A 26,725-nucleotide genomic window follows, 5' to 3' on the forward strand; every position below is an offset into this window, starting at 1 on the left:
CACGTGATTGCTTTTCCGGAATTTTCTTTAGGATATTGTTGGATTTGAATTAGAGAGAAAAACGTGCTAGACTTTGAGTACCAAGTAGTGTATTTTGTTAATATTACTGGGTGAAAACTATTATGGATGACGAAGAGGAGACTTACAGGTTATGGAAAATCCGTAAAACGATAATGCAGGTACGTTTCTAAGTGATTAGGCCTTGTTCAAAAATACTTGTTATTGTTAGCTAGCTAGCTAACTTAATTCATAGACAGTCCACTGCACATTGAATGTTTGCACGTTAGTGGGATGTGATGAGTTATAATGCACTATTTATTTTTGCTTATCAGTTATGCCATGATCGAGGATATCTGGTGACACAAGATGAGTTGGACCAAACACTCGAAGAGTTTAAAAGTCAATTCGGCGATAAACCAAGTGAGGGTCGCCCACGACGGACAGACCTTACTGTTTTGGTGGCTCACAACGATGATCCCACTGATCAGATGTTCGTTTTCTTCCCAGGTAAACAATGTCCATGGAGATCCTAATGTTGAACGTTATTCATTCTTTTGGACATTGGTCGTGGGAGTTTACGCATCTATTATTTATATCTGAATTGTTTCCTTTGCCCACCCACCAAAACATTATATTGTATTGTATTTTTTTTGGTCGTTACAGAGGAACCTAAAGTTGGAATCAAGACGATCAAAATGTACTGTCAGCGCATGCAGGAAGAAAACATTACCAGAGCCATAATCGTAGTACAGATGGGAATGACGCCTTCGGCGAAACAGGTATCACTGTAACACATTTGGCAGCATATGCCGATCAGCCATAACATTATGATCACTGATAGATGAAGTGAATAACACTGATCATGTTAAGTGTTAAGTAGTGAAGTGAATAACACATGATCTCGTTATGCCACCTGTCAGTGGATGGGAAGTATTAAGTTTTAGTATTAGGCAGGAAGTGAACATTTTGTCTTCAAAGTTGATGTGTCAAGGATTTGAGCGACTTTGACAGGGGCCAAATTGTCATGGCTAGAAGACTGGGTCAGAGCATCTCCAAAACTGCTGCTCAGTCTGCACGTCAGTGCCTATCAAAAATGGCCCAAAGAAGAGAGTGTAATAATTGTTTATTTTGATTGTTTCAACATCTCTCCTGTGTATATAAGTTACTGTAGGCATAATCCTAACATTGCCATCCTCAAAGCCACTATTCAGTTGCAAAATATGTCTGATATGCTAGACATTATTTCATCTCAGTAAATAATATTAGTGAATTTTGCCACTCTCCCAGTCTCTTGTTGACATGGCGCCAAAATACATCCTGGAGCAGTTTCTCCAACAAGAGCTTCTTATCAACATTACAGAGCACGAGGTGAGATGTTGCATGTTGCTCATTGCATGTCTTTTGAAACCTCAGTAGTAATCTACGTCACAATTTGCTTTGTTCATATCTGCTCTTTGATTTACAGTGTTCGTTTACTTGCATTCAGCCATTGCATTGAAAAGTAAACACCCCTAGTTCACGTTGTTAATTAATGATGTTAGCAATTTCAATTTTGATAATATACTATATTTCATAAAAAGTTACAAGCACCTACAATCACAGCAATCTATGCTTCCAATTTTGAGAAATGCCTGATCGCGTGACGCTAGTCAGTCATGTATGTTTGCGCATGTTTTTTTGCTAATCTAATTAATTTTGTCACTGTAGCTTGTTCCTGAACACATAGTCATGACCAAGGAAGAAGTAACTGAGTTGCTGGCCAGATAGTATCCTTTCTGTCTTTGGTGATTGGGTAATATTTTTGAAATTAAACTGTGAAACACTACATGAAGTAATCAGTTATGAGTTAAAGACCTTGACATTAACAGTAAGCTTAAGGAGAGCCAGTTACCCAGGATTCAGGCAGGTGACCCAGTGGCTAGATACTTTGGACTGAAAAGAGGACAGGTAAGTAGCGCAATGCATTATCCTGCAATTAACAGCCACAGCTGTTTATATCTTTCAGAATACATTGATTGAATACATGATCTTCGTAGTTAGGATGAAATGCAGACACACCTTTGGTGTAAATATTAGCAATATATTACTGATGACCATTGTAGATAGGATGAATGAAATGACATGCCCTCGGTCATTGGCGCCGCCAGCCGTAATCCTGTACGCACTGTGCGTACAATTTTTCAACGCTTTATTCATGAAATCATTCAATATTACAGCAATTAAAATATCTTGTGTTCTGTCTTAATTGAAACATGCTTCGCGCACAAATGATAGCCTATGTTAAGGGCAAAGAGAATGGACATTTCAACATACATTAGAAGATACATTAGAAGATGATGATTGGTGTAAACTTTGTCACGACATGATAAGCAGTTCTGGCGCTTAAAAATGCAACGTTCCATTCAGTCATGAATCATTCAAGCATAGTGCTCGTCATGAAAAGAAAACAGCAGCTTAATATTTTTCAGGTGTTTAACAGTAAAAGGCGCACGGTTCTTAGCACTTATGCTGAAGGCAGTGAGATTAGGCATTGCATCCTACACTCACTCTGTTTGGAACATCGCTGTTCGGGTTTCAAGATTGATAAGATTCAGTTAATGCGTAGAGTATGGATCATCTCAAAGTTTGGGACAACCAAACAGCAGTGTAAGCAAATCCTTATTGTTAGGTTACCATAACTGTCTTTTCTTTAGGCCTATCGCAAATCGCGACATAAGCTCATTGGTTTCTTTTTTTCTTTTCTTTCCCTTGTTCGCGAAAATGCATTTAAAAGCAAAGTTCACGTCATGTGAGCCAGAGCCGATATGGCCAAAGCTGCTTGTTCTGTAAAGGTATTTCTGTCCTACCCAAATTGCGTTAAATGCTGTGTTTAGCAGCCAAAATGCTAAACACAGCCCTGCCCTGCCCTCGGTGTAGATATTAGACTTATGATTACACTGCACTGATTACACTGCTAGAGTTCAACACAGAATGACTGGGCAGTATTTTCCATTTCCAAAATGGGGACCACCACCATCACATTCTAATTTTGTATGTATTGACTTAATGTGTGTTTGAATGTCTCTCTCTCTTTTTTAGTGTTGCATTATGGTCAGAGTAAATGCTGACTGGTTTTCTGTAATTGTCAGGTGGTGAAGATCATCAGACCTAGTGAGACTGCTGGCCGGTACATCACATACAGACTTGTACAGTAGAAACAAAGGTACTCGTACATCAACCCTCCTATCTATTGATCTCGTACAACCATGTACAGGTAACTTGAAACGCTAGTCAAGCATGGAAAGACTGAGTGGATGGAATCTGATCCAACCTTTCATCCCTTTTTTATCATTAAAATAATACCTTTATCTGCCTACATGCATATTGTGCCAAAGGCAATATAACATCTTACAATACCTAGAAGAGAAAGCCACACATGCACTGTTACTGTTCATTGAGCTCTACTTTTAATAACATCATACCATTGAGGCTGTATGTGAAACTCCTTGTGTTTGGTGTAAAGAAGTCCACATGTAGATGGATACTGAATTTCTCAATCAATAGATCACAAGTGGTGAGCGTTAACAACAAACGATGTAAGCCAATGTCCACCAGATTTGGTGCTCCCCAGGGCTGTGTTCTACCCCCTCTCCCTATTTAATTTTATACCAATGACTGTTTCACACCTTGACCTTGACTCAGTCATGATTTTCTAATTTGTGGATGCTACCATTGTAGTAGTGATAATATTATATTATTACTGACCACAGCTTAAGTTTAACATCTCCAAAACTAAGGAGATGGTAGGAGACTTCTGCAAAAACAAAAATGTGCTTCAAGTTTCTGGGAACCACCATCTCCTCCAACCTCAAATGGGACGTTACCTTCAGCCATATTGTTAAAGCTCACCAGCATTTGTTCTTTCTACGTCAACTAAGGTGTCTAAGGCTGGGATGAGGGACTTTTACAGAGCTGTGAGTTTTCTCACATTCTCTATCACAGTCTGGTCACACTGTCAGCCGACAGCAAGATGGCGCTAAATAGGGTTGTCAAGGCAGCATCTAAAATCATAGGACAGGACCTCCCTTAAAATCAAGAATATAATATCTGAACACTTAAAATAGTTAGAGAGACCACTCTCATCCTGCCAATGCCCTTTTCATCCCTCTTCCTTCAGGGAAAAGGTTAAAAAGCATTACAGCCAGAATTTCCCGATTCACCAACAGCACAAATCCCCAGGCAGTGAGGCCTTAAACACACATCATCCCTCAGAATCTGATCTGCTCATAACCTGACTGTGTCCCCCTTCAGAGTCTGTTTTAAGGCACTAGTACTTTTGTTTTATTTATCTATTTTATTTTTCTTATTTATTGAACTATAGGGGGCCCAGACTTCCTGTATTTGTTTTTAAGACATCTTGTATTTGGTCTTCTGTGTATATGTTTTGTTTGGGCTGAGTATGTCTGTACACCAAATTCCAGGTAATGTTCCATCGTACCTGCAATAAAGCGTCGACTTGGCGGCAATCAGTAGCCAACATAAAGTGGATGCATGCAACCTGAGCCCTGTTTGTTTTCTTTACAGGCATTTGGCAGACTTTCTGAAAAACCTTGAGTGAAGATTTCACTGAAGTGGACACATTTCATACATGTCAGAACATCGAGAGAACGTAATACACTCAGCAGACTTGGCAAAAATATGACAACCTTGTTCCCCCCTCTATTTGATTACCTGTGATATAATTCTTGCTAAATCAAAAGGACAGAGTTGTGTAAAATGACCATTTATTAAAACATTTTTACATACAGTCTGTACTTGTAATTACTTAGATTTATATAATTTAAGAGCATTTCATTGTCTTGTACAATAATCTCATAAAATACATCCAGTTAATACCAGTAGCTATGGAATCAAAAGCAATACAGAGCTGTCCATATGAGTAGACATAGGTGACTGGTGATCACATCTGATTTTACAATGAAGAAAAAAAGTTTCAACCCCCAAAATATAGCTGTGACCTCAAAACATGCCACTCCGTGTGTCCCAATGCCAATCCCCGAATGTAAAGTGATTTACCTGCTATCCAGCAATACTTTAAGGGAAACACACCTGAGGATTAAATATATTTCCTGGTCTGTTGACCTACTGTATGCAGGGTTCCCACTCTAAGTCAAGTGTAAAATTTCATGACTTTTCCCTGACTATCCATGACAAAAAATCTGAATTTCCATGACCTATAATGAGAAGATTTCTGAGCAGCCGCATAGCGTTCAAGAATCTTTGACTTTTTTTTAGAGCGGAATATGAATAAATGGGTATTTAAGAAACAAACTTGGGCTCCCCATCACCACTCAAACATGCAGTAAAGCTAATAACCAGATATACACCAATTCTGTGTGAAAATACATTTGTATGTGTTTTGGCAAGTATATTCTAAACTTCTACAACAAAATTCCCTGATATTCCATGACTTTGCCCCAGTTATGATAAAATTCCCTGACTTTCCATGTCTGGAATAGACTTTAGCAAAACTCCATGATATTCCAGAAATTCCATGACCTGTGGGAACCCTGTGTATGGAATACATCACTCTGTCCAGCAGTAGTGGGACTAAATGGAGACAAATACTATGTGATGGGGAAATGTTAAATCTGATCCCTAAAATCCACTTTCTGTGACCTTATAGACAGTAATACATGGTTGAATTGTGCAAAATGTTCAAATCATACCATATTTAAGAACATTATGCTGAAATCAAGTACTAAAGAAAGTAATCAGTGTTGGCAGCAGCACTCTACAGTATGCTCATATATAAGAAGTACCATATTAACAGTGCAACCGCAGTCTTTGGCTCCATTACAGTACATGACTGGCTCTCCATACCGTACTAAGAAAACTTTCAAAAAGAGAAATATATTGTGTGTCTTACTACTCATTCCTTGAAGCCTGATGTACAGTTGAATTTCAAGTAAATAGTTAATGCTTTCCTGTTCTTAAGCATAGTTGAAGTCAATTTACCTTGAATAAATGAATTTGTATGACATAAATAAACATCTCGGTAACAATGAGGGTGAAGAGTAGTACTAACAGGCCTCTGAATATGAAAAGGTGACATGATCAAATGGCTTAACTGAAACAACTTAAATGAAAATAAAAAAAACTACATTCCCAGGTAAAGATACTGCATTTAAGATATTCTGTAACTCCTCCGTTTGAATGATGTGACATTAATACAAGTAGCTACTAAAATTCCAGTTTTATCACAAAAACAATAAAAAAATCTACACACAATTTTTGGAAAAAAGAACACAGAAAATGGCACATGTAGTAGACTCTGTGATAATACACCTGTTTCTTCCATAAGCTAACAAAACTGGTTGAATTCCATTTTCTGGTCATATCCAAAACAGCCTTCCATTGTTGCACTCTTGAGACAGATAACCTGAGCTTAAAAAAGGCACTCCAGTATACTACAGTAATCTGCAAAAGGACAAAATCCACTTGTGTAAAGCAAACACATTCACTTAAGTAGAGGGACAATATAATACCGGTAACAAGGACTTCAAAATAAATCCACCAACTAAGTGTGGTTTTATGATGCAACAACAAACCTGTGCTGGACACTAAACCACAGGAATATGGCGCCCAGTTCCTATTCAGCAGAGGCCAGCTCTGCTTCAGTCTGTGGACAGTCCTCCACTGTCCTGTCTGTGCTGTCGGAGACGCCCGTCCCTGGCCCTGCCTCTGCCGTCTCAGTCTCTGTGTGGCTGGGGGATTGCTCTGGGATCGTCTCTGGCACCGTGCCTGACAGGTCCAGGCTGACCCGTGGGCTCAGCTGGTCGTCCTCCGTGCTTGTCTCGCTCTCCTGACTGGCCAGAGGGGGGCGCCGCCTGGGTCGCCTCACCACCTCGTCCAGCTCCGAGTCGGAGTCCAAAGAGCGCTCCCGTGAGCCAGATGAACCGAGAGAGTTCCCTGGGGGGAAAATACCACATGTCAGTTTGCTTACCTAGAGTTACAGCAGCACAATGTAGTTCTTTTACCTTACAGCAAGCAATTTGCGGGGGAACAAGGTCATATTATACAATTTTAATGGAAGACTATTGCACAATTGCCGTAAAGTAGTTGGTGATTGTCCGAGTTGGGGGAGAGCCAAATTGCTAGGTTGGTTCTCCATAGACATGTAGCCTACAGCTGGGAAGGTGTACTATTCTCCCTATTACATATATACGTTTGCCTTCAAAATTACGTCGAAGTTGTTATATTAAAGGAAAATACCGGCGATTTTTCACCTAGATATCATTTTCTTGAGGTCACTGAGTACTACCGGTACGAGAATTGTTTTTAAAACAATCGGTTCTACTACCTAGCTCAAATTGCTGCAGCCAACAGCTAAAGCTACCAGGCAGTTTCAGTGCCACATTGTGGGGGCATGTTCATGCACCCAGAGTGTACTCGGTGACCTTGAGAAACCGAGCTATATGTGAAAAATCACCAGAAATCCCCTTTAAGGTAAAAACAAAAACAGAATGGCTTTAAACTCATTTTAATGTTATACTGACTTACAATACGGAGAATGCACAGCCAATTAAACAGCAAAGGACAATGGCAGTTCAAACGAGGGTAAGCAAACAAACGTCTCGTCATCGTTAATATTCCACATCTGGCAGAAAGGAGACATCATCACAACAAACTGTGCAGCCAGGAACTGACATTTTAATTTCCTTGTCACCAAGCTAACTAACATCAAGCTGGCTAAATATTGTAGCTGAATAACTGTGTTACGTTAACATACCTACCAGACTAGCCTAGAAATCTAGATGCATCTTAGAGGCAGCAAATGTAATTTGCAGCCAGGCTAGCAACTCTCTGTTGGCTTGCGAGCTGGAAAAATTAAACTTCGATCAGGCCGATCAGATCGTGTATAGTCGGTGGGTGGGCTTAACATAATGAAGGCAGAGTTCTGACGGTTCCACGTGTATTCCCTGCTACTTGAAAACAAAGATGATGAATGCTGCTGCTGGTGAACAGTGCGACACGAGTTAAGCTTTTTTTAAGTTTAAAAGTTTGATCAACTAGCCAACTTCTGCTGGTGGGAAAACGCATGGGACTCATGAGTTGTAGCTATCCTATTGCATGCAGAGGAATTTGAAAGACAACCGTTTATCCCGCCCCTTGGATTAAGCACTGCGAATGGTGAGTTCCCAGACCCTACATCTTGATGTGGGTCTGGCTCGTGAGGCTACTACCAGACACCTATTCAACCTGTTCTGTGTGCTATTCTGCAGTTGAATAACTTGCCTTTCCAGATTAAATGTCTGTTCTTGGTCTTGGATTTCGTGAAATACATTTCTAAATAAATGCGACTTATAGTCCATTGCGACTTATATATGTTTTTTTCCTCTTCATGACGCATTTTTTAGCTGATGCGACTTATACGGTAATAATAAATTCATATTCATAATAAATAATGGTGCAATAGCAGTCCTTCTGCAAATACGAATGTGCAATAATAATAAAATAGTAAAAATAGTATAATATTTTTTTTATTATTGTATATATTATATTTATTGTTTTTATCCTGTGTCTTTTTGCTTCTGTAAGGGTACTGTTATCTTATTTGTGTACCACTGAGGGTGAGTTGCGGATTTTGTTGGACATCAGAAAAAACACTTCAGAATCAGCTTTATTGGCCAGGTTTGCGAAAACAAACAAGGAATTTGACTCCGGTTAATCTTTGCTCTTAAAGTACAGCACTCAATATATAAGAATAAAAAATAAAAAACATAAAATAATAAAAACAGATCAGTAAGAATAGAATAAATACAAGTAGAATATGGCTATAAGTATAAATACAGTACATTTGCAATAAATAGAACACTATGGGTGGGATAGGGTAGTGCAATTGTCCGGAGGGGGTGGTGGGTGGGTGGAGTGTGGCTGGAGATGTCCACCTCCTTGTTTTTCCTGTCAAGGTTGCCATAGTCGTGGACACCTCAACAGGCACGGGCAAGATGCAATATACAATTTAAAAGAGGGTAGAAATTGTGCAATATCAGTATAGACTGAGATTTAAGATTTAAATATAAATATAGTGCAAAGCAGTTCAGTGATGTATTATTAACATGATATAATACATATGATAATGTATTAATAACAATATTGTAATTGTAAGATTGAAGTATACATGAGGTAGATGAGCAGAACAGTGTTGTTTGACTTCAGTGTAAGGGTGGGGGCTATTTCTGAGTGTTCAACAGAGTGACTGCTTGGGGCAAGAAGCTGTCAATGTGTTGGCTGGTTTTGGCGAACAGTGCCCTGAAACGCCTACCAGAGGGAAGGAGGTTGAACAGTTTGTGACCAGGATATGGGGAGTCTGCAGAGAATTTTGCTGCCTTTTTCCTGACCCTGGACCGGTACAGGTCCTGGATGGAGGGAAGGTCAGCTCCATTGATCTCTCGGCCCTAATTGTCTGTTGCAGTCTGGCTCTGTCCCGTTTAGTTGCTGACCCAAACCAGACAGTGATGGAGGTGCAGATGACAGACTGAATGATGGCTGAGTAGAAAGTGGTCAGCAGTCCCTGGTTGACCCCAGGAACCTAAAGGAATCCACAGTGGACACTGTCGTTCTGAATGGTGGGGGGGCTTCTCCTAAGGTCCACTGTCATCTCCACAGTCTTCTTGGGGTTTAGCTCCAAGTGGTTCTGACTTCACCATTGGACCAGCTGATCCACCTCCTGCCTGTAAGCAGACTCATCACCATGCTGGATCAAACCAAATGACAGTGGTGTCATCTGCAAACTTCAGGAGTTTTACAGACGGGCTCTTTGAGGTGCAGTCATTAGTGTAGAGGGAGTCCCATATTGACGGCATCATCCGCCGACCTGTTTGCCCTGTAGGCAAACTGCAGGGGGTCCAGCAGGGGTCCTGTTATGTCCTTCAGATGGCCCAACACCAGTCTTTCAAATGATTTCATGACCACAGACGTCAGGGTGTCGGGCCTGTAGTTATTTAATCCTGTGATGGATTGGTTGGGGACTGGGATGATGGTAGAGCTTTTGAAGCAGGAGGGCACTTCACACAGCTTCAGGTTCAAGATTTGCGTGAAGATTGGCGCCAGCTGTTCAGCACAGACACCATCAGGTCCTGGAGCCTTCTTGATCTTCTACTTCTGGCAGATTGCTGCTGGTTTCCTATATCCCATGAGGCTTTGAGTCAAAAATGGGTGCAACTTCCGCTTCTCAGTATAACGACACTTTTTTAAGTTTAAGTTCCACAAACAGCACATGTTGTCCCTGAGCTCCGTAACATCATCTCTCATAAAGGTTTGCTACTCTACACACTAAATAATAATCTGAGAAATACTTGGCCTCTTCGCTAACTGGCACACAAAATACCATAGGTATTCTACCTCCGCCGCCTCACCGGAAGTTTGATGTATGTGAATGCGAGTTACACTGACAAAGTAAAGCTGATTTCAATTGCTAACTGTGATCCACTGGAATAGAGAAATGGTGAAATGTGAAATGGTGGTTTAATCCTGTACAGAGTATGTGTGTCACTGGGCGAGTGTTGGTACTGTATGTGTGTCACTGGGCGAGTGTTGCTATGTGTGTCTCACCACAGCACTGCTCTGGGTCAGCTCTGCTCTGCTCCTCTTCTCCTTCCTGGGGCTCCGTCTGCCTCCTCTCCTCTCCACCATTCTACACACACACACACACACACTGGACTGAGCAACTGTGGTGGAATAGGTGAAGCGATTACATGCTGTAGCCTCCTAAAAAGTGGTATAACGTGGTGTTGATGGCTCCTGGTTTGGCTGAAAGCCAGTAGTGTTCGCCTCCTGTGTTGTATGTTAACAGTTCAGTGTTACACAATGTTACAATGGCATGTCTTGTGGTCTTGAGGAAGGGCAAAACCTTGACATTTCAACACATGACATTTCTCTCCATTATGACACTGGCTATCTACCAATTATTTGCTCTGATGGACATTCTTCGAAAATAGGAACAGAAGAAACCAAAGGTCTCTCTGGTCTCTCTCGGTGTTCCATGGCTGAATGACTGAGTACAAAGCCTTCTGCGTGTGACTGTTCTGTACTGGTATTAGTGTGTTGAGTGGCCTTATGAAAGGAGAATACCGTATAGGCACACCTGCCTCGCCCCTATTAGGAGTAAAGGGTTCACATGCCATGCAGGTGGAAGCAGCCGTCTGTGTATGTAAACAGAGAGCAGCACCTCGTGAAGCCCTGAAGCCTACACCTACTGCCACAGCACTGCCTCTCAACAGTGTCCCCGACATGGCCTAACAGGCCTAGTCTGAAGACCCTACTACTGGCTAGCTTTGCTCGAGTTCGGGGGAATGGAGGGCAACAGGGAGTAGATCAGCCTGTCCTGCTGCTCACCTGCGTTTGGCTGTGGAGGAATGAGGCTGGGCAGGGGGGCCGCAGTCCCCCAGAGTCCTGGCTGAAGATCTGTTTGTGGAAGACGATGAGAGCCTCCACGATGCGTGCCTGGTGAGGGTAGTCCACCAGCGAGGACAGCGACACAGTGGCCCCTGTGGGTTTGGGCCGCATCAGCGTGGGGCCGAAGACTATACCGAGGTTACTGGGGCTCATCTTGTTGTCCTGCTCCAGCTCCGACACCCTGAGAGAGAAGGATGGGACACGGGGAAACAGAGCGTGAATACACATTAATTAGGCTTTCATCATAATGCTCCTAACACTGATATTTATATCTGAATAGGTAACTAAAGACCTCAACCATGTGAGTCTCAGGTCTGCCATTTACAAGAGTAATAGATTAGAATCGTAAAAGAATAGCTGAGCAGTAATACACCACATGCCTTGGTGCACTGTGAGAATGCCACGGATATGATCGTATGATGCACGCAGGAGGGCACACACAGCCATGATACACAGGCATCACAAGCTGATTTACAGTAGTGCTTCAAGTAACAACTCAGTTTCCCATTCACATTAACAGTTGCTAAGCAAACCACAACTGGCTCCATTCAACCCATGCTAGCATGTCTTATAGGCATCAACAGTGCAGCAGGAAGCCAACACTATACTATACTGTACTATTAGCCTAGGTGTACCAGAGGTCAACACAGCGTGATCTCCCATTCTGACCTCTGCAGGTGGCGTGTGATATAGCGTAGCGTGGTGACGTTGGCCGGAGGCAGCTCCTGCAGCAGTGCCTGGAGCTTCTCTACCAGCGCCACCACCGCTGGCTCAGTGTCCGGCCCACGGTCCACCAGCTCCGAGGTCTTCCCTGCATCCCCTCCTTCCGAGCCCTCGGCCTGCTGCAGGCTCTCCTTGGCCAGCCCCATCAGGCTGTTGTACATGCGGAACGGCATGATGGGCTCCGGCAGCTGCAGGGACAAACACACACACACACACACACACACACACACACACACACCGAGAGAAGGCGACATGAAAGTGAAACTCGGCTCACATGATGACTGAATTAAGAGAAGCGGAAACAATGTTCCAACTCAGGTACTGGCAGTGGATTTGAAAATCAGCCACATTAACTGCAGAAAAATCCAAACTGAAAGACACAATGCTCACATCATATGGACCAAGGATATCGTCTTAACGCATCAGAAGGTGACAGGTCAAATATTTCCTCCTAGTCAATAGCATTTTGATTATTCAATAGGTAACGATGGAATGTTGCTCCAGATATGACCAAACTGGGAACAGACCTTCTGTGCTCAACCTGAGATTCTGTGTGGAGGTCTCTGTGTGTGTGTGTATGTATGTGTGTGTGTGTGTGTGTGTGTGTGTGTGTGTGTGTGTGTGTGTGTAGGGATGGGCAGTATTTATGATATGTATTTGATAGTATTTTGTAATTTGTTTTTTATTGGGGTGAAGAAAATGGCTTCATATTTTGTATCAAAATACTTTATAGGAGAGAGTAGAGGGTGTGTACATACGGACCTGTCTGAGGTAGAGCTTGAGCACATTGCTGATGTCATGAGGGGAAGCTTGAGAAAGCTCCACCAGATCCTTGCCGTTCTCAAAGGCCTGGCACAGTTTCTCCACGCGCGTCTTCACCCCATTCACACGGTAGATGCCCTGCACAACACACACACACACACACACACACACACACACACACACACACACACACACACACACACACACACACACAGAGACAGACAGACACAGACACAGACACAGACACAGACACAGACACACACACACACAATAACCTCACTGAAGAAACTCATCAAAAAGACAGCTAAAAGTAATACGAATCCACCTGGCAATTTATTCGCTTTCTTTCTTTATTTTCGTTGTCACGTCATGCCTTCCGAAGCTCACCTTCATCTTGAGCGCCCTCTTCTCGATCTCCAGGATGCACTTCTTGATGATGAAGGGGATGCTGTCCGAGCTGCCCTGCAGCACGCTGGAGAAGTCGCGGCCGAACAGCTGCAGACGGCCCTGCAGCTTCTTGTGCCCACACTGGATGGCTAGCGACTCCAGGCATTTCTTGTGGCAGGCCACAAAGCACTGCGGAGCACAGCAGCCACATCAACAACTACTCCTACATCAGCACTGGGATGCATTACCACCAGGCCCACAGTCATACAATCATATAGGACTCGTCTGGTTGATGCGTTCAATCATAATTATATTGCTGATAAAAATGCTTATTAAGTCATTGAACAGAGTCAGTAGAGTTATTAGGCTTTTGAATACAGAACTGTACTGCAGTTATGAGCCATACATGCAAATGTACAGCTCTAGATGGAGTTGAAACTCCTGTCTCCTCCAAATCCATCCCCATCATAAACACAGCTTTGGCTAAATAGGCTGAAACATGACACACTGAGAGATGATACACAAGTATGTTCTCATCCTTACAGAACCTGGCCAGAATGTAATGGATTGATAACTGGCAGAGTTTGAGGATTATCATCATTGGCTACACCTTTAAGTCAAAAACATCTCAGTACCAGTGCACAATCCCTTACTATTGAATTAAGAGTATTAGTTCATCATATGCAACAGCCATTTAGTATCTACAATATTCCTGAACAAAACAGGCACTTTTTGCAGAAAAAGCATTCCTGCAGCTCTTCACTTAAAATGCATATAACTCCTGCTGCTTGTGTTGAGTGACAAATCTGTATACAAACAGGTGGACCACTGTAGCCATGTTGAATCTGACAGTTTTGCTGTCAGCTGTGACCCACCTCCTCACACTCCGCTCCCTGGAAGTACACGTAGCTGTCACACTCCCGGCACTTGGACGGAGTCCGCAGCTTGCGTAGCCGATGCGTCTTTGCAGCCTTGGAAAGCCCCACGTTCCGGAAAGGTCCAGTGGGGACGGCAATCTCCGGTTCCATCCCGTTCATGCCTAAGAATGCACAGAACATGTTGCACGCCAGGGCTGTGTGATCCTGTTGCCTTGCTCTCTCAAACACGAATGGCTTGGCAGAGCATTCCACTGTGCCTCATGTGTACATGTCAACACATGGCCAACATGCAGGAGTGGACAATGTCAATAAGAGGAAATACATGATGTGCACTTCGCTCTACAGGAAGAGGCACCACTCTAGGCATCAGCAGTGACACACACATGCTTCCATGTGTTAAACCCATGAGCCTATCTAGTCTATCCACATTCTACATTACTTTTGAACTGAACAATCACACAGTGCCAGTGTGTCCTTATACCGGATATCTGCACATTTTTAAAGTATGCATTATTTAATTAATTTTAAGACCTCTACTTATAAGACTTATTTTATGTAAAATGCATAGCACTTCTTCCTTCAACGTAGCCTAAATGTTACGTTGAAAGCAGTCTGACAGGAGTAATATGTCATAAGTAATATATCAGACTGATTTCAGTCGGAAATAACATTGTAGAATAGGCAAAAAAAGTAATTCTGCTGCAGATCTAATTTAATACTGGCCCTCCCACAATTCCAGACATTATAAACAATTGTAGTCCTTAAATATCAAAAACTGTATTCAAAACGTTTTAAGATTTTGAAAATCTATGGGGCACCTGTAGTAATTAATGAATATGTTGAATACAGTTAACGGTGTTCTGGAGGGAACTCACGTTCGAAAGAGGCCACATTTCCATCCCCTTCATCCAGATCTTCACTAGATGATAGGGTTCCCGCAGAAATAGGCCTTTGGGCTTTAGTGATGTCACCTATAATCATAAAACCACACCATAACAATTACACAACCATTTAGAAAAATGGAATCGGCTTGAGATACATATGGCTGACACAGACCCCTTAAGAGTGCTGTGCATTATGGGATGGTACCTGTGCTGGTGGTGGGGGACCCTGGGCCACTAGCCCCTCCCACACTGTCTGTGTCGCTCAGGGTAGAGGGCCACGACTTATGGGATTGGTCTCGACCCGCTGTAGAAGAAACATCAAGATAAAGTCTCAGAACTTTCCAACATTAATCCCAATCACTAAAGATCAGGATAAACGTCCATCTCAGAACTTTCCAACATTAAAGGTTGTATCAGCGATTTCAGGCCCAAACATAAATGATCACATTCATCTAATCTTTCCTAACGATCCGCTAGCTCCCAGCCCCATAAGCAGGCCATCAAAAAACTGTGTCTCTGTAGGCAGCCTAGGCTCCGAGATCTGTACACAAAAACAATTGCTACTAACAAGGGTTGGCAACCCATCAAAAGCAAAATAAACTGTTTCGACCAATAACCGACGAGATGCGCGTTTAGGAGAGTTTTACTTGCACGGGAGGGAGGGGGAGGGAGTAGCGAGCTAGCTCTCTGTTTTGTTTGAACATCAACAGAAGTAACGTATCCCCACTATCGCTGATACAACCTTTAATCACAATCACTAAAGATCAGGATAAACGTCCATCTCAGAACTTTCCAACTTTAATCACAATCACTAATATTATAATGCAGCTATAAATAACACAGCAATTATTCATATACAAAGAGACGTCTCTAACTAGTATTGTTTAACTAGTAACACTAGTGCATGTAGAGAGCATACATTAGACTCAGCATGCGTGAGGGGCACCTGCCCCAGGAGTCCATCTCACCTCTCCTCTGTTTGACCGCATCTCCAGATCCAGACTCCCCTGCAGCTGGGGTGCTGTCAGAGCCGCTGAGGCTTCGAACCCGCGTTGAACCCCTAAGTGAAGAGAACAGTTAAAATTTGATTAATCAAAGTTCGATTATGTTCAAAGATGATCATGGAGATGACAGGTGGTAACCCATTAGCTTCACACTGACAGCATTGTCTATTATTCCACTAACAATACTTCATCAACCATTTACATGGACAGACAAGATAAAGGATTATATCCATCTATCTATGCACTGCTTGTCTCCGATGACTTCAGAAAAATCACAGAATACCAGCAACATGAAACAACTTGGGCAAACCCCAAACGACCAGCTCAGTCCACCAGCACTGTGCCATGGACAGAGAGTCCCATGCATGTGTCATGTGGCTGCAACAGCTCTGTCAGTCCTAAACGCTCTGTGCTGTGCTGTGTGTGTGTGTGTGTTTTGGGGGGGCTATACTCACTGGCTGGTGTCGGAGTACCGCTCAAATGTGTAAGTGGAAGGCGGCTCCTGACTGAGGGGCAGGTTCTTGACGTAGGCAGCGTACTGCTGGCCTGGGTCGTACAGCTTGCAGCTCTCGCACAGTGTCTGGTAGTGCACCGGCAATGCAGCTGTCTGCATGTGCATGATCTGGTAGTAGTAGATAGTGCACTGCAGGGAGAATGAGAGAGGACATGAAACAGAAAAAGGCAAAGGCAGGATGTCTGCATTAGTCCCATAAATTACACAGATGAATGGGCAGGTAATTGTACTGTGAATCGGCTAGGATTTGAGGGTGACCTGTATGGTCTCTGTTTCAAACAGGTATCACAAGTCACTGAGAGCTGAACAAACCCAGAGCTTAAAGGTAAACTATGCAGTATTGGCAATTTCCTTACTGTTTTCTCGGTTTTTGCTTATTTTTCGCTGGCTCTGTCATGACGAATGGTTGAGAAACTCCATCGCTACCTTTTTCTAGCCGGTGTCTGCGTGTATGTGTATTTGAATGCTGTAAAGCAATTTGTTACACTTGTTATGCTTCCTGACACTGAGGCCGTGGGCCCGCCGGCCCACAGTTGCAAGGGTGGTTTTTCCGCTCACAGGCGCTAGGGGGAAGCGAGACGGCCACCATTCAACCCGAAAAAAGTCATATAACCATCCAATTACTCTGAAGCTGTTAAATGAAGGTAAATGAAGCTAAAAAACTTGCATATTAAGCTAAAAAACCTGCATAGTGTGCCATCAAAGTGAGAAATCTAAGAGTGGGGCAAATGTCCAAAATCATTAGCGTCCGTTTCAGGCGTTAATTCTTCACTATGAGCACCATAAAACGCGACATGATATGTACGAACAGAACGCACAGGAATGAAAGCTCACTCTGCCCACCACAGGCGTGTTGTATGGCAAGCTGCGCTTTTCAACATGGGAAGGTTGAGGGAAGCCAAGAAGTTGGGAGGAGTGTTAACAGCAACAGATTAGATAATTAGGTAATCCACAGTATATATCAAAGCTGTTAAAACCTTCTGCTTGACTTTTGAATTTGTCTGTTTTTGTCTGTGCACATTTAGCTTGAGTATTTGCTTAAGTATGAGTAGAATTACTGATGCCATCTTATTTGTTTGATGCCATCTTATTTGCCTGTACTGTATTGATTGCTTTTTATTTAATGTCCTCCGCAGTTAATTCCTTTCAACTGCGCTTTTGATTAAATGATATCATTCCTTTATGGCCACAGTAAATTACACTGGAGGTGCCAACTTCGAAATGAGCGTCATATCTTGTTGGTAAACAGAACGTACAAAAAGAAGGTATAGTGCATGATTTTAGTGCTGCCGCGATAAGTCGACCATGAAAATTTGTTTTAGTCGATGAGTCGTTTTACTATTGACTTAATATTGATTTTTCTTCGATTTATTTTTGGTCTCCCATCTCAAACGGCTCATTGCAATGTTATTAACTCCACGTAATTAACTCTCGAGAAGTACTGTATGTGACTGTCTTTGGATGTTACACACATGGAACACATCTCAGATCGTAGCATAACTCACAACACAGAGCACACATAGGCCTACCACAAGCATAGTTAAATAAGGATACATGAGGGATACATGAGGGATACATGTCAATAACAAAGTATGGTGAATTATGTCCATAGTATCCACAACAGTATACTATCCTAATGGAAATGCAGATACTTATTCTTAGATTGTTACATAATGTTTTTTTAACACTTTACAAAAGTAGGCTGATATATATATTTATGTTCTGGCGCTTCAGTTGAGTTAAAAATAAAATGGACACAACGATATAACAAACAGTTTTTTTTTTTTTTTTAAATTAGTCGTTTAAATTAGTTGACTAATCGAAAAATTAGTCATTAGAAAATGAGTCGTGTGTGGCAGCACTACATGGTTTCTGTAGACTGGACCAGGTGTCAGGGCTAAGAGAAGTCTGGTCAGGCATGTAAAGGTGAGCTGGTCCAGGTCTGAGTGGGAGGAAGAGTGAGTGCAGTTGCACTTCTCTGCTAGAGACTTACGGTGCGGAGCGTTTGGTCTGTCTGTTTGATCAGGTCCTGGATCTGCCGCAACACGTTCACCTTCACGTCTTCCAACTCCTGCTGGTGGGTGCTGGCGTCAGCGATGCACGTACGGTATGTGGCCTCCGCTTCCTCGGCCTGGGCACACACACACACACACACACACACACACACACACACACACACACACCCCCAAAACGGATGAGCTTCAACATAGCTGAGCAACTCAACATATTCAGCAGGCACCATACACTGGCACCATAGCTACATCTTCTAAATATATATTGTATGTGCACACAAAAGGACCATCCAGTGTTCTCCTGTACTGCCAGTAATATACTTACAGTTAGCACGCTCTGCCAATGTCCAAAAACAATGTTGTCTATCAAGGATAAACAAGTGATCAGATCCACACAAGTCTAAAGAACTACTGACACTGTCTCGTCTCTCAAGCTATATATATGCCCTGTTGGTGTGGCCCTAGCCTGAAGCATGGAATGTTTGTCACAGCAAACCTTTAGCAATAGGTGTGGTCACCTGACATGATCTTCACAATACCTGATAGATGAGTATATCTGTTTTTGCATTACCCTCGTTGCAAAGAATTACAGTATTTCCCTGAAATTACCCTGGTTTTGGGAGTACTAAGCAAGGGCACCCACATATGATACGGGGGACCCAAACGCACCCACGTAACATATGATACGGGGACCCAAACGCACCCACATAACATATGATACGGGGGACCCAAATGCACCCACATATGATAGGGGGGACCCAAACTCACCTACGTAACATATGATACGGGGGGGGGAGGGGGACCCAAACAGACCCACATATGATACGGGGGACCCAAACGCACCCACATATGATACAGGGGGCCCAAACCCAAACAGACCCACATATAAACCCCCCGGGGGACCCAAACGCACCCACATAACATATGATATTGGGGGGACCCAAAAACAGCAACAGTCCTTCATTTCCTATAAACGGCGCTGGCATCTCAGTCACACTTTTCCAAAGAAACACGCGGCTATTATGACACACTGTGGCTAGACTGTGGGCGGAGGGTAGATCAGCCAGGAGGAGGGAGGATCAGCCACAGACTCGTTGTCATACACAACGAAAGAAGCCTGCCTCATAAAAGTGCCCCAAGCAACAAAAAATTCAACAAGATCAGTTGATTTGTGTAATTCTTTCTCCCTCCCTCCCTCCCTCTCTTTCTCTCTCTCTCTCTCTCTCTCTGTTAAAACTTGTGGCACCACGTGTTACAATAACACTTTGAGGCACAGAGGTTGAAGCAACTTCCACCTGGTGAGTCACTTCCTCTTGGGTCAGCTGACCTTGTTGCGTGCTTCCTCCTCCAGTCGTCTCTTCTTGTCGAGGCTCTTGGTGGCTGAGCCACTCTGCTCCTCCTCCACCTTGTTGACCACGCTGTGCGCCTTATCGTACTCCTCACAGCGAGCCACATACGCCTGCTTGGCCTTACGCAGGTTGTTCTCAGCCTCCACCTAGACAGCACATACACAAAGATATACAAACAGCAACACACAGTGATAGTAACGCACACTCACATACCAACTTGTATTATGGCATATATCCATAGAAACACACACACACACACACACACACACACACACACACAAACATACCAGCTTCCTCTTTGCTCTCTGCCATTGTTCTTTAATCTCTCTACGTTTCTTCTCATGTTCCTGCTTGCGCTGCAACAAAGGCTGACATACAGAAAGCGTGCCAGTTTTAACTTCTGTCCAACTGTGTGTATGTGAGTGTGTTATTGAACAGTATGCATGTAGGTTCATCTGTGTGCGTGTGTGTGTTTTGTGTGCTGTGTGTGTGTGTGTACCTGTATGAAGGGATGTGTGTGTGTGTGTGTACCTGTATGAAGGGATGTGTGTGTGTGTGTGTGTGTGTGTGTACCTGTATGAAGGGATGTGTGTGTGTGTGTGTGTGTGTGTGTGTGTGTGTGTGTACCTGTATGAAGGGATGTGTGTGTGTGTGTGTGTGTGTGTGTGTGTGTGTGTGTGTGTGTGTGTATGTGTGTGTGTGTGCTGTGTGTATGTGTGCGTCCTATGTGTGTGTGTGTGTGTGTGTTTTGTGTGCTGTGTGTGTGTGTGTGTGTACCTGTATGAAGGGATGTGTGTGTGTGTGTGTGTGTGTGTGTGTGTGTGTATACCTGTATGAAGGGATGTGTGTGTGTGTGTGTGTGTGTGTGTGTGTGTGTGTGTGTGTGTGTACCTGTATGAAGGGATGTGTGTGTGTGTGTGTGTGTGTGTACCTGTATGAAGGGATGTGTGTGTGTGTGTGTGTGTGTGTGTGTGTGTGTGTGTGTGTGTGTGTACCTGTATGAAGGGATGTGTGTGTGTGTGTGTGTGTGTGTGTGTGTACCTGTATGAAGGTGTGTGCGTGCATGTTGCCAGTGGCCTGCTGTGCTCCCATGCTCTGCTCCAGGTCCTGCTCCAGGGCCAGAGAGTAGATGGAGAAGAGCGGCATGTGGGGCTGGAGAAGGAGAAGAGAGAGGAGGAGAGAGAGAACATTTACAGTATGAGAGATTTGTCACACCTCCATGGAGCAATATGAGAATTCCAGTGTCCTGATGTGATGGACTGTGATGCTTCTTCAGCTTGAGATGGCTGTGAGGACAAGGGCTTTGGGAAGACTGAAAATAAGAGAAGAGGAGAGGAGAGAGGAGATGAGGGGAGAGAAGAGTAGAGGAGAGGAGGGGAGAGGAGGGGAGAGGAGGGGAGAGGATGAGAGAGGAGGGGAGAGGAGAGGAGAGAGGAGGGGAGAGGAGGAGAGAGAGGAGAGAGGAGAGGAGAAAAGAGGAGAGACGAGAGGAACAGAGAGCAGAGGAGAGGAGAAAAGAGGAGAGGAGAGAAGAGGACCCAGATGAAACACTGCCACTACATTTATGCCTAAACACAGCATCATCTGTTGCTTCAGCGGGCCTCTCGGCTGCTTACCTTAGTGAAGCTGTCCTTGCAGGACTGGTAGAGGCTTTGCATCTTCCTGGCAAAGTCCAGCTCTGCAAGAAAAGAGTTCCATCAGAGCAATGAGGACATGTGTCTGTATGTGAGCTCGGAACCTGCTCTGCAATCTTCTGGAATGTAACAGTGTACTGAGTGGACATCAGTAATCACCAATGTGTCCTGTGGAACTCTACTCACCGTGTGTGATTCTCTTGTCCACGTAGCTGATCACATCCTTCAGGTACCTCGCGATGCTCTTAGCGTAGGACAGGGCCGAGTCTACACCCCCCTCACTACGCTGCAGCAGAACATCCACCTGCTCCGCACTAATACCTAACACACACACACACGCACACCACACACATGCACGCACGCACACCACACACGCACACCACACGATGTTAATGCCCTGGTGAAGTATGCGCTCACACACAATGTTAATGCCCTGGTGAAGTATGCGTTCACACACAATGTTAATGCCCTGGTGAAGAATGCGTTCACCGGTTGAAAACACTCACAGCAATCCAGCTGGTCATTTCTTGGTGAATCCAACCCTTGTCCAGGAAATCCCCCATACAGGTTCTCCATTGACTGATCACACAGAGGGCAAGAGTGAAGGGTCAGACATCCCATAGCAACACAACATGGTCATCCCAGATCACCCCACCCACTTCCTCACCAGGACAGTCTGACTCTCTCTCTCCCACTCCAACTCTAATACAATCATACAGACACACACACACACACACATATTCTGACTATGAACATGGTGAGTAAGAGGCCTTGCATTAGAGTGAAGTGAAGTGTACAAAAAGCACTCCGTGAAGTATAAAGTTCAGTGTGAAGTAGATGACTATGGATGGCTGCCTTTCCAATATCTGCCAATTAGGTTCCACAGACATACAAGCAGATCAGGACTGTATTATTAGTCAGGGTGGGCTTTTGACAAGTATTTAGTTCCAGTATATCTGTGTACATATATACATATGTTATTATTTCTCCTATTGGGTAATGTGTGGTTCAATCACACTGGTACCTTTAACTGTGTTAGCTCTATGAGCTAACAAGCTGTAACAGTTAAGCCAACACTGGTTTTGTCCTCTCTGTGTAGCCTAACTTAACGGTTAACGTTCGCCTGTCAGGGTGGAAACTGTTTTCACCCTCTTGGTTTTTATTGAAGGTCTTTTAATATAATCACTTTTACTATTATTATGAAATAAATTATATTTCATTATTATATTTCATTATATCCTAGGTGTATTGGCAATTCCTTTCTGAATATGCATCCACCACTAGTGTAATGAACATTCATTTTCACATTGTTATTTTAATTCTGTAGGAATTATACACAAGCTTTAAGGTAAGTGCAGTATTTTTACAGTGGAGGCACCGCGCTATTGAATGTATTGTATTGTCTTTCATTACTCTAATTAGCCTAATGGTATACAGGAACTCCGCCAGTTCACCATTCCACTGCTGAGAGCTCTGGATCCTGTTGCACCACTGTTTCATAGCCTGTTTAATGTAACTTGTGCCTGGTACTGTGCACATCCATTAAGAAGGGGTTACACACACACACACACACACACACACACAGATATACTGGAACAAAACAATATATATATAGATAGATATGCTTAGCAATGTGACATCCCTCTTCATGGAAAAACAAGGGGAAATTATGCCTTCTGCATTCGTGAGAGATAGCGGCCCAATGCGCCCCGGGGGTTGTCTGCTGCAATTATTGTGAACATGCGCTATGTTTTACACTAAGGTCATCTTGGTCAACCGCCACCTCCAGATGGGTCAGATCTGAGACCTGAGCCTTGAGTCATATGGGCTTGAGTGTGAGCTATAAATTGTCCCAGTTGTGCAAGATTTCTGGTCTTGCACGGCAGAGGAACACAAGAAGTAAAGATAACGACACCAGGCAGGAAGCAGCCCCAACAACATCCGCTGTGCGTGCATACATGCATGCACGCACACACTCACACTCTAATAGACACAGACATACAGACAGACAGACAGACAGACAGACCGACAGACAAACTGACTAACCCTGCTCTTCTCTGCAGGAGGTAGAGAGAGGAGGGTGCTGCTGTCCACTTCCCCCATCAGCAACTCAGAAACACTGAGAGAGAGAGACAGAGTGAGTGAGAGACAGACAGCAGGAAGATAGAGGAAGGAAGACAGAGGAAAGACATATTCAAACATTGCTTCACCAGTACATTGGCCCACACAGCGACCTTAAGGAAAGCCCATGCATGTTGGGAGGGCAAACAGAAGAGGAGGTGATGGTATTCCACATATGTGTGCAATCTGTGCGAGGGATATAGTATTTGCAAGGGACACCAGTGAGGCACCCCTCTCTTCTGTTTATAAAAGGAAATAGTGGCGTGCCATGACACAGGAAGAAGGCAATACAGCACTGAGAAAAGAGTCTAATGTGACATTTTCCCCACAGATCTCACCCTTCACACACGCTCACACACAACCATAAATGGAGATCATACTGAAAAAAGACCAGTTACAACACCACTTACTTGCTGCTGAATGCAACAGCAATGGTCTCAATGGCCTTCTCAAAGTCCTTCTTCTCTGTCTCATTGCTAGCCTCAAAATGGAACCCTGAGCAAAGAACACAGTCAGTATGTAAAAGTACCTGCTCACCAACAACACACTATGATGTACTGTGATAACGATGATTAACTGTGATAACAGAGTCTTGAGAGGCATAGCAAACATGCGATATTTTAATTTACAGTCATTTGGCAGAAAAGACATTAAAGCAACAATTCATGTAAAAATGATATGTTTTGGTTTCACAGGGCTTCAGTGTCATGACCATTAAGATGAATCTTCCCATAAAAAATAATATATAATCTATAATCATTAACAAATACATACATATGTTTCTCACATCCAATTGGTGATCACTGTATTCATATGGTGCTACAAACCAAGATGGCTACCACCATCACAACTTTAAAGACGATGTAAATCCCTCTTTTACCCCAAGTCAAGAAAAATTTGCAGCCCTTTGATAAATTTGTTTAGAATCAAACAAATTCTTCATATGCTGTAGCAGGTGTCATAAGACGACTAATTCAGCCGAAAGCCTGCATGTGAATGGGACTGACTGAGTCGTGCGTACGTCCTAAAACTGACCTTTGACCTTAGAGATGAGTGTTCCGGCTGCTGTAAGGGTCTCCACGGTGTTGAGCAGTGGGTAAGTGCCGATGACCTGGCGCAGAACGCGCAACACCTCACCTAAGCACTCATGTGCAAGTCCACGCCTTAACTCGTCCTTATCTGTGGGCAGATCAGACATACTGTATGGTGAATACTGAGGACGTTTGATTGAGCACATTTTAAAGCAAACTTAAAATGCATTTTTCATGAGGTGTTACATGGCTTAACAAAAAACCAAGCAGAGATGATCAAACAACCAAACGCAAACCCCTGACCACCAATACACACAAACAAACACATGGATTTATGCACAGAGCTACCCAATGTTTCATGTTATTGCACCATCTGACTAACTCAGATGCAATACACCTGCAAGCTTTCAGGAAAAGGTATCTATATAGGAAGAGTATTCAGTGAAACTTCAGTTGTTGTTGATGTCCAAACACACACGCACACACAACAGCACACATTCAAATCAGAACTCAGTTATGAGTCACTGGAACCTAATTAAGCACTAGACCCACACTGACAGGAGCTAAAAGGCAGACAGCGTACAAACCCTCCTCATCTCATTGTTTAAATGTGGGTGCTTTCACATTGCATCATATCATGCAGACTGACACTTGACCGAATGACGTGAATGCAGCACTTCAGGTCAGAGGACAGTGAGGCTTGTTCCTGTCAAAGGGCTGCTGGAGCAATAACCCTGCCGTGGACAATCATGTACACAGGAGAAGAGGACAGAGGACTGTTTCATACTACATACGAGGAGTTGCTGTGATATCATGCCATGCTTGTGGCACATGCTTAGGCACTGGAGGCTGGCGTAGGCAACCAAAGGTATGGATCATGGGTTGGCTCCTGCGGTCCTGGCCTGGTTTTATCTGGACGAGGGTAGGGAGAATGATCAGAGACGTCCAGGGCTCGCCAGACACTGGCTATGTGTGGTGGCAGTGCTGCACTCCCTGGAAAGCTCCAAACGGAGACAGCTCTCTGACCCTTATCTGGCTGGCCACCCAGCAGCCACTGCTGCTTGGAGAATGTAAACAGGAAGAGAGTGTGATGAAAATAGTTGTGCTGTCAGGAAGTGCAGTTGCTCTGACCAACCTACACTGCCGTAACTGATTTCTTTGGTTCCTTACCCTGTCAGGAGGGTGCGTCAATGGTGGGTCAGTCCAACACCCCCCTGAATGTCCTTCTCGACTTTCACTTTCTGCTGCTTCCAGCTGTGTGTGTGTTACAGGAAGCAGCACTTTCTGTGAGGTGTAGGACCTCTCCAGTTTAAACTACTTACAAACGGAGTCAGTCCTTACCAAATATATTCTATATAAATATACTAATTTTAGCTAAACATAATACATTATATATTATACATTATTATATCCATTTTAATCCATTTTCGCTTACTCCATGGATTTTTATTTCATAGAATGTAATTTCATTATAATGTCAGTAACAGTGTTTTGATGCACTTTTTGTAGTAGCCTACACTCAACTTTAGCTTTAAAATAACTGATCTATATGACTGATAACCAGAACAGACAGGTCCAAAATGTGTCAATTTTTAAATTATTTTTTAAAAACTCATTTGGATCTGCTTATAAATTCCCAAACAAAATAGTGCCTTTATTATTGCAAACAAAGCCAAGCAAAGAAGTTTATCACCTATTTTGAAACTCTCCAAAACAACAAGGCCTAGCAGTTATTATTTAGCTGATCTAGATTGATCTGCATGAATTAATAAAGCCTTAGGGCTGTATTTTGGGTCACCAGCGCATGGCGTAATACTCGTTATTCACCCGCGGAAAGTCGAATTCGGTATTTTGCACGTTTATTTTTTAAGCATTGCGCCCAGGGGTGTGGCAATAAACAACCTAGGGAGGGGACTCGCGCATTGTCTAAAAATCGCTATCATACACCACCTAAACCTGGTCAGAAGTCAATGGCGAGTTGTTCATA

At 43.4% G+C, this 26,725-nt stretch overlaps 2 protein-coding genes across 4 annotated transcripts in view; one reads left to right on the forward strand and one right to left on the reverse strand.

Annotated features, from left to right (window-relative positions):
• Positions 1–4,786, forward strand: LOC143134062 (DNA-directed RNA polymerases I, II, and III subunit RPABC1). The gene is made up of 8 exons (XM_076294135.1): positions 1–179; positions 333–507; positions 664–779; positions 1,288–1,368; positions 1,708–1,766; positions 1,869–1,947; positions 3,129–3,202; positions 4,564–4,786. Exons 1-7 carry the CDS (start codon positions 123–125, stop codon positions 3,192–3,194), a joined length of 633 nt encoding a protein of 210 aa, XP_076150250.1. The 5' UTR covers positions 1–122; the 3' UTR covers positions 3,195–3,202; positions 4,564–4,786.
• Positions 4,747–26,725, reverse strand: part of arhgap45a (Rho GTPase activating protein 45a) — a 25,506-nt gene continuing 3,527 nt past the window's right edge. For 2 of the 3 annotated variants that reach the window (XM_076294133.1, XM_076294131.1), the window contains exons 3-23: positions 24,743–24,886; positions 24,118–24,202; positions 23,633–23,705; positions 22,093–22,165; positions 21,773–21,907; positions 21,569–21,630; positions 20,994–21,104; positions 20,240–20,320; positions 19,931–20,098; positions 18,585–18,722; positions 16,533–16,720; positions 16,042–16,133; positions 15,279–15,377; positions 15,065–15,160; positions 14,187–14,350; positions 13,312–13,500; positions 12,925–13,062; positions 12,109–12,350; positions 11,380–11,620; positions 10,597–10,678; positions 4,747–6,951 (exon numbers count right to left, since the gene is read on the reverse strand). In XM_076294133.1, coding sequence (XP_076150248.1) covers positions 6,632–6,951; positions 10,597–10,678; positions 11,380–11,620; positions 12,109–12,350; positions 12,925–13,062; positions 13,312–13,500; positions 14,187–14,350; positions 15,065–15,160; positions 15,279–15,377; positions 16,042–16,133; positions 16,533–16,720; positions 18,585–18,722; positions 19,931–20,098; positions 20,240–20,320; positions 20,994–21,104; positions 21,569–21,630; positions 21,773–21,907; positions 22,093–22,165; positions 23,633–23,705; positions 24,118–24,202; positions 24,743–24,886 — 2,921 coding nt within the window. In that variant the 3' untranslated portion in view covers positions 4,747–6,631. The remainder of the gene's footprint in view (positions 6,952–10,596; positions 10,679–11,379; positions 11,621–12,108; positions 12,351–12,924; positions 13,063–13,311; positions 13,501–14,186; positions 14,351–15,064; positions 15,161–15,278; positions 15,378–16,041; positions 16,134–16,532; positions 16,721–18,584; positions 18,723–19,930; positions 20,099–20,239; positions 20,321–20,993; positions 21,105–21,568; positions 21,631–21,772; positions 21,908–22,092; positions 22,166–23,632; positions 23,706–24,117; positions 24,203–24,742; positions 24,887–26,725) is intronic. The other variant, XM_076294132.1, reaches the window with a different exon arrangement.

The sequence above is a fragment of the Alosa pseudoharengus genome, unplaced genomic scaffold, assembly GCF_046254945.1.
Source record: "Alosa pseudoharengus isolate Yale_2024_CS ecotype anadromous, Long Island Sound unplaced genomic scaffold, YU_APseudo_1.1 YU_APseudo_1.1_scf_2, whole genome shotgun sequence".
Lineage (NCBI taxonomy): Eukaryota > Metazoa > Chordata > Actinopteri > Clupeiformes > Clupeidae > Alosa > Alosa pseudoharengus.